The 8,084-nt window shown below is 48.7% G+C and overlaps 1 protein-coding gene across 1 annotated transcript; it reads right to left on the bottom strand.

The window, feature by feature from the left end:
- Positions 1-3,629: 3,629 nt before the first annotated feature.
- On the bottom strand, positions 3,630-5,089 carry LOC100284032 (uncharacterized). Its single transcript, NM_001156930.2, has one exon. The coding sequence runs from the start codon at positions 4,992-4,994 to the stop codon at positions 3,768-3,770; it is 1,227 nt and encodes a 408-aa protein (NP_001150402.1). The 5' UTR covers positions 4,995-5,089; the 3' UTR covers positions 3,630-3,767.
- Positions 5,090-8,084: the final 2,995 nt, after the last annotated feature.

The following is an 8,084-nucleotide window of genomic DNA, read 5'->3' on the forward strand; positions in this document are numbered from 1 at the left end:
GCAGGTTTGGCCGACATCCGGCCCCCACATGTCAGCGCACCACCCAGTGCGCGCGGACGACCAAGTTGGGCCGCGGGCGAAGAGTTTGGCCCAGCTGGTAGTTGGGTCGAAACAGAAGTCTGAGGCCCATGAAGCGTTTATCCCTTTTTCTTTTTATCTTTTCTTTCTATTTTCTTCTTTTCTAAGTTTAGTTTGAGTTCAAATTTAGTTTCAATCCTTGTACAAATTTGTTATCAAATCATATTATGAAGTGAAAAGTACAAATTCTAGAAATATATTGATATTATTTTTATTTTCATATCATTTCTCTTCTTACTTTTAAACCCTAGTTTTCAATGTAGGGCTTAATCCAATTTCTAGTCATTTTTATATTATTATTATTTTTATTTAATGCACAAACATAAAAACTCCAACAAATGCATTTTTTTTATTTTAGAATAATTGTTTTATTTAGTCACTCTCAATTACATAGGTGCTCTTTTTATGATGCAAATAAGGCACACAAAATGAGGAGCTCTCTCTCTATTATTCTTTGTATACAACTTTGAGTATTACATGCAGTGAGCAATCTGCCTTTCATTTTTACTTGAATCCGCATGGTGTCCTTTGATCTAATGTCTGTCAGAGCATGTAGAGAGATAACTGTTTCTGGCTCCTCATCAACTTCTTCTATGGCAGTATCCTCTTCGAAGTCAGCTACTTCCAAATAGAATAACCGAGGGCATCGATGGCCGCGAACATATTGTTCATCACAGTTGTAACAAAGCCCTAGCTTTCGGCGTTCTGCCATCTCGCCAGGTGTGAGCTTCTTGAATGGTCGCTGCGGCGCTGCATTGCCTATGGTTGGCACTGTTGGCTGTGTTGCTGGGATTGGAACTGATGGTGGTTGGGGCGGTCTCACTGGCTTGGTGGGTGCTGCTATGACGTTGCCATCAAGCACTTGAGAACGTCGTTCATATGCACGCGCCAAGCTTAGTGCGTGATTAAGGTCCCGTGGTGCCATCAACTCGACATCAATTTTGATGCATTCTGGGAGGCCTGCAGTGAATAGTTGGACTTTTTGTTCCTGGGTGAGGGGCGCCGTATGGGCAAGAAGGTCCCAAAACCTCTCTTGGTAGTCTTGTACGGTTGTCTGGAAGGGAAGCCGAGCCAATTCACCGAGAGGGTTGTTGCACAGCGGAGGACCAAACCATTGCTGGCAGGACTGCTTGAAAGAATTCCATGACAATGGTGGCTCGTTGCGCTGGAGTTGACAGTACCAGGTTTGAGCGACTCTCGTCATGTGATATGAGGCAAGCCACACCTTCTTCTCTTCTAGCGTACGCTGTCCTTCAAAGAATTGCTCGCATGTGTTGATCTATCCAATGGGATCTTCTTTACCATCAAACAATGAAAACTCCAGTCGATGAAAGCGAGGAACACTTGTCACTAGTTGCGAGAATGGTGCTCCTAAATATTCTGGTGGTGGTGGGAGAATGATGGTAGTGGTAATGGGGAATGAGGAAGGGGTAGACGATGGATTCGAAGGGGGGCTGTGGAGGTAGGATGTGTCGTGACTAGCAAAGGATCGGTGTTCACCTGTACCTTGGGGATGCCGCCGTAGCCCGGTAGGCCATAGGAAATGTCTTGCGGGAAGGCCGGTGTGGATGAAGATGGACATGCCTCGATGGCCGCAACACGAGAGGAGATGGAGGACATCTGCTGGGCAAAATCGCAGAGCTGACGTTGGACTTCACCTAGTGTCGCGGCGATGGATGCCAGGGATGGCTGGAGGGCAGTGGCTGTCGTGCTATCTTCATCATCGTGACCTGACATATCTGATACCATATTGTAATGGTCCCGACTTCTGAGTTTGTATGAGTGGGTAGTAAGGCGAGGCCTTGAGGATCGAGGGCGAGAGGGAGCCGTGCGCGGTTGAGACACAATGGGGCAAGGAGCAATACTCTTCTTAGATTGATCTTTGCTAATCCTCCTAGGTACAAACTAAGGACTTTATATAGTCCAGTACAGGCGCACATAAACTGCTGCTTCCCCTACTTATTCTCTAACAAACTTCTACTATCTCTCCTTTTGATATCTAATCTAACAAACTTATTCTTATCCCTCTAATCCTGATCTCCTGGCGTGGCCTGGCCTATGGGTTGCTTGAGCCGCCTTTCATATGTTTTATCCACCATAACAACATATATGACTCCTTATATTTCCAGTATTGTAAACTCTTCTCAAATAATAATTATTAGTTGTCGCCCATGGTTTTTCATTGAAGGATTTTTACACGTTCAATTACGGGGTTCGTATTTGATCTATATTTACATTAATTGCTAACAAATACTTCCCATGTCCTAATTTATAATCCGTTTGACTTTTTAGCCTACGTGTGACGGGTTCATCTTATTCAAATGTTTTACCAAAAAAATAAAAATTCAAAGCTATACTTAAAGTATATTATGGGCTAAACAATATAACAGTAAAAATTAATAATAATTATGAGAATTTATTGAATAAGACTAGTGAATTTTGTGGTAAAAAAGTTAAATGAATTATAAATTAGAATGGATGGAGTATTAATTTAGTGCGCACAGATCTTGTTGCAAAGTGGTTACTGAAATTGAAAGGAGGCTCTGTTCAGAGTTTACGTAGCATTGGCCCGAGACTAATCAACAAACGTCATGCTATGCCAACTTCACTGATCTGTGCAGCAAGACTCACAGTAGTTCAGATCCCTTGCACTTCCAATTCGATGCTACCCTGTACTGAGATTTCCATGCTATTCTGTTACCCTTTCATTACACACTAAGGGCATGTTTGTTTCAGCTTATAGATTATATAATCTGGATTATAATCTAAATTATATAATCTAGATTATAATCTAGATATATTATAATCTACATGTAGTTGTTTGATAGTTTAGATTATATAAATGTAGATTATTCACAAAGACAACAATATCCTTGTTTGTTTATTTGAGGTGAGAAAAGAAGGATGACATATATTGTAATTTCTATTTACATAACCATGGGTAGTAGGTATTTTGCCAAAATAATCTCAAATAAGCTACACTTGAGGAGATTATGAGATTATCATAATCTAGGCTTTAGATTATATAATCTGAACCCATAATCTAATTGTTTGTTTACCTATTGGATTATTTGCGCTGGATTATATAATCTGGAGAGATTATAATCTAAAACAAACGAGGCCTAAGCTGCCATGAACAGCAACCATTGTTTGTTCTACATTTAGGCCCCCTTTAGCAGTGCTCCTAACGGCTTCGGCTCTGGCTCCTCTGTCTTCTTGGCTTCTCTAGAGGAACCAGAGCTGTTTTGTAATTCATTTGGCAAAACAGCTTCTCATGAGAAGATGGTGGAAGAGACTGTAATTTCGTGAAATATTATTGTGTGCCGGATAGAAGGAGCCGGTAGAAGCTTGTTTTCTCGTGCTTCGGTTCCCAATAGCAAAACGGCTCTGGCTATTTGATGGCTCTCGATGAGGAGCCGTTTTTTTAGACCGTTTAATAAGGCTTCACGAAGAGAAAAAAAAGGAGAGAGAGCCCCGCTAAAGAGGCCTTTGTAAAGAAAACAGATACAACACCGAAGACAGAAGTCGGAGAACATTGGAAACAGTGCATATGGTTTCGACAGCTACTGACTCTGAATATTGCAATCAGCAACTAGCTGTCTCACTCTGAATATTGCGACCAGCATCTACCTAAAAGATTGGAATGTCAATTAACACGATCTGAATATTGCAATCAGCAACTAGCTGTCTCAAGGAAGAAGCCAAACAGGAGGAGAGTAGTCAGATGAGTTTGGAGTTGGGAAGCACCTCTGGATACGGCCTTCGGACCACATCCCATTGTCCGTGCAGGGGTACGGCCTGGTGTTGGCGCCGCCGAAGTAGGGTACCTCGTAGAACATGCCATCATCCAAGAAGTAGATGCCGGGCTTGAAGCCTGGGTACGCATCCGCTTGGTAGGACCTGGAGCAGCCATACCCGACGAACAGAATCCGGCCATCCAGCGTGTCCAGGTCGCTCCATTCCCAGGGGTACTGAGCCACGGGGTAGTGGTAGTCAGGCATCTGCGGCCGTCTTTTCGCCCGGAACACCTTGAACTCGCACGTCTGCTGATCAGCAACAGCCTTGATCCTGACGACCATGAGCAGTTCGCCACGGGACACGACGAGGTATCGAGCGATAACTCTATGAAGCGGCGAGATGCGCTCTTCAAGCGCCAGCGGCAAGAAGCGGCGACCATTAAAATTTATTGTCAAGTCCCCAGGATCTTCAGGATTCGCGTTTGGCGTACACACGAGGATTTGGTATCTTCCGTCATGGATGAGCAGAAAATAGAAGGCTCTGCCGTGGTAAACAACGTCCTCCGTAACGTACAGGTTCACACCCATATCCATCACGTCCACTTCCGCAACCATTTCCCAGCCCATTCGCCAGAACGCAATCCAGCGATTGAAGGGCTGCAACACCTCGTGTGGGGCTTGAGCCCGCGCGATGATGGCAGCGCCGACGCACATCGAGTCGTCCGGCGATGACGAGAGCGTGGCGGCGAGGATGACCACATTGCAGATACTCTGAGTCTGGTGTTCGTCGTGATAAACAAAGATCGCTTCCGGGAGCATGCGGACTTGGCGTGTGCGGACGTTGAAGAGCCTGTGCGTGCGCGTCTCATCGAAGTAGAGGAAGTTCCAGGCGCCGTCGTAGGAGCCCACGAAGCGCGCCCCGGGCGGGATGGTGGTGAGGAGGTTGTGCTGGGGGTGGACGGAGCAGCCGCTGAGAACGCAAGCGGCGCGGAAGGTGGGGTCGTTGCGGAAGCGCGAGGGGAGGAGAAGCCACGGGAGCGGGGGCGGGGCCTGGCCCCCGAGGCGGGCGACCTTGTCTCTCCACGCCTTGCAGACGAGGGAGATGCTGGCGCGGTCGACCTTGCACGGGACGCGGACGAGTATCAAATCCATGAGGTTGTCGTGGAGCTCGTCCGCCATACTGGTACGATGGTGGAGGAAGAAGGCGTTCGGGGGATATGGTGGAGGATGAAGGCGCCCGGATGCTGGAGCCAAACTGTAATGCCCAAAAATGTAAACAATGAAGATGGAGTTGAATCACTTATATGGTTGCCTCTATTCAATATCACATGTGAATAACTTTATTTAAGTTAGCAATTAGCCAAAAGTATATAAGTAATATGTGCATCATGCTGGGATTTATTTATGTGCATTTACTAAGAATACTGATCACCTCAATGGGAATACAAGCGCCCTTTTTATTTCGTTTTATACATGTACAATTTTAATTTTCGCGGATTAAAGAACTAATATTGTTTATCACTTTATCATTACTACTTATTTATTTTATTTTGAAGATTGTTATTATAATTTTGTCTCCTAAAAAAGTCATGTTATACGTCTGATAAATTTTTAGACGCAATTGCATATATCTTACAAGACATACGTGTTTTTGGGTATTATTTATGAATGAATGAAGTTCATATGCTTCCTTAGCATGTAGAGGAATTGGTTATGATAAAAAATATATATATCATGTTGTCACCTTGCTTGGCAAGTTCTATAATGATTCTTCATTTCTTTTACCAGGTATATGCCCGGGCATTACCACGAGTCGGAGGGTGTGGGGAGTGTGGGGGATAGATATCCCCTGGGTCCACTAAAGAAGTAAAAGGCCTCACGGAAGGCCCGAGGGCCCAATAATTCGTAAGGTCATTCTTTCGTGGGCCTAGGGAAAGACAACCAACAAAGAAGACGTGAGACTGATTAGTGCAAACACAGGCGGCCCACAACGTCGAACGAATGAATCACAACAGAGACCCGACTTTCCCGCGCTGAAGCCCCCATGCAACAGAGCCATGCGAGGATAAGTCGGCGAATGTTACGTAGGGATAAACTCAAGAGGTTCACTATCTTTTAGCTATTTGTTGTTATCGTATCACATGTACTGCTCCACGGCCGAGTATATAAGGCCTAGGGGCACCCCTTCAGATCGATCGACCCTGTTCTACTGAGCCACCCACAAAAACTCTCTGCGCCCTCTATCCAGAGAATCCTCTTGTAACCACGCTCATATACTCACCAGGACGTAGGGTATTACGCACCTCTAAGCGGCCCGAACCTGCAAATCTTGTCCATTGTCCCTCGTGCGATCGGCACGAACCATTTTGCTACAGTCGTTGACACCGTCCTACTCCTAAAAACACCTTGAGGGGCAACCCCGGGTGTGCGGTCGGACCCAAAACACCGACAGCTGGCGCGCCAGGTAGGGGGTGTGTTGACGATCCAAGCTAGCTCAATGGCCGTCACCTTCCACAGCAAGATCACCATGCGTCCCGGATCCATATTCTGCTTCGGGACAATCTCATCCGTGGCGGACGAAGAAGGAATTCTACACCGCCTCGCGGATCTGCCGGAACAGAAGTCTCCTCCAACAAACTCCGAAAATGCTGGAAAGACGCTACCTCCGGCTCTTCGGAAAAAGATCGTCTCCGGGGAGGCTGGAGCTAGAAGCTCGCTGACCCGGAAGACTCCGCTGTCTACTTCCCCGACGAAAGAATGGACACAGGTCATGAGAAAGAAGGAGATCAGGGAGAGGCCAGTCGTTCTTCCCGTTCCTCCGACCTCAAAGGAGAACGGAAAGAAAGTCGCCGCGGCAGCAATACCGTTCTACCCCGACGTCCTCTTCATCGGGAGAGCAGAGTCGCCCGCCGTCTCCGACGATGAACCGACCGCGCCTGGAGAAGAACCGCCTCAGCGAGAATCCCGCCGACGAAGGAACCGACGCAGGAACGTTCGACGGCATCACGCAGCTGGAGAACGGGATCCGGAGCAGCCTGTCTCGCGAGACGAGGTCTCAGAGATAGGAGAAACTCCGGAAGAACGCGTCTTCAGGGAACGAAGGAACTCCCGACGACGAGATCGCCGTCGGACTCGGGAGCAAGCCGAGCAAGATGCAAGGCAACGACGCGAGAATCCGCTCTTCGGGCGCAACTTGAACCCTGACTTCGCCCGAGCTATGAACACGCCGAGCGAGGTCGGAGGCGTTCTAGCCCGGATAGCTGACGGACTTCCTCGGACCCCCGACGCCGAGGGATACCGGCGCCTGTTCACTCAGGCAGCCAACCATCTTCTACCGCTCGCTCACCCGCCGAACGATCTGCGACACGCCATCAACAGTCGCCGAGACGCGCAGAGCTCTATCAATGCTTCGCGCGAACGGCGGCACGAGAACGAAATTCACCGTCGGGAGGAGTATGACCGAGATCATGGCCTCCCGACTCAAAGCCAGGCCACCCGAACTGAGTCGGCAACAGCTTCAACTGGTGGAACCACCCGGGGACGGTCGAGGAACCACCACCGCCACTCCCCTCCCCGGGACAGACGACATCCTCGACGACAGGAGGACACGTGCGGAGTATCCGCCCTTACTCCGCGCCTTAGGGCCATCCAATGGCCTCCCAACTTCAAGGTATCCAATGTCGACAAATATGAACCTAAACAGGATCCAGGGGGCTGGTTAGCCGTCTACACCACCGCTGCTCGGGCTGCCGGGGCATCCGAAGACGTCATGACTGCGTATCTGCCCATCGTCCTCGGGCAAGACGCGCTGCAGTGGCTACGACATCTACCCCGACACTGCATCGACGACTGGGGAGACTTCAGTCGACGTTTCACCGCCAACTTCCAGTCTCTCTCCGACAAGCCAGCGCAACCATGGGACCTCAAATCCATCAAGCGCCGGGGGGATGAGACTCTCCGGTCATACCTTAAAAGGTTCCAGACCATGAGAAATCGCATCCCCGAGGTCACGGAGGCGGCCGTGATCGAGGACTTCTACAGAGGATCTAACGACTCGGCTTTCGTCCGAGCCATACTGCAAAAGGCGCCGACTACCTCCGAGGAGCTGTTCCGGGAAGCCGACCTCTACATCACCGCTGACGAGCGGGCCTAGGACCTCATCGGAGAAGCAAAGCCCGCACCGGCAGCACCACGACGCGACGCGAACCAGCCACCTGACAAGCGCTGGGAGAAGAGACCTCGCGAAGAGGTACACGCCGCCGGACCACC

The sequence above is a fragment of the Zea mays genome, chromosome 4, assembly GCF_902167145.1.
Source record: "Zea mays cultivar B73 chromosome 4, Zm-B73-REFERENCE-NAM-5.0, whole genome shotgun sequence".
Taxonomy (NCBI): domain Eukaryota; kingdom Viridiplantae; phylum Streptophyta; class Magnoliopsida; order Poales; family Poaceae; genus Zea; species Zea mays.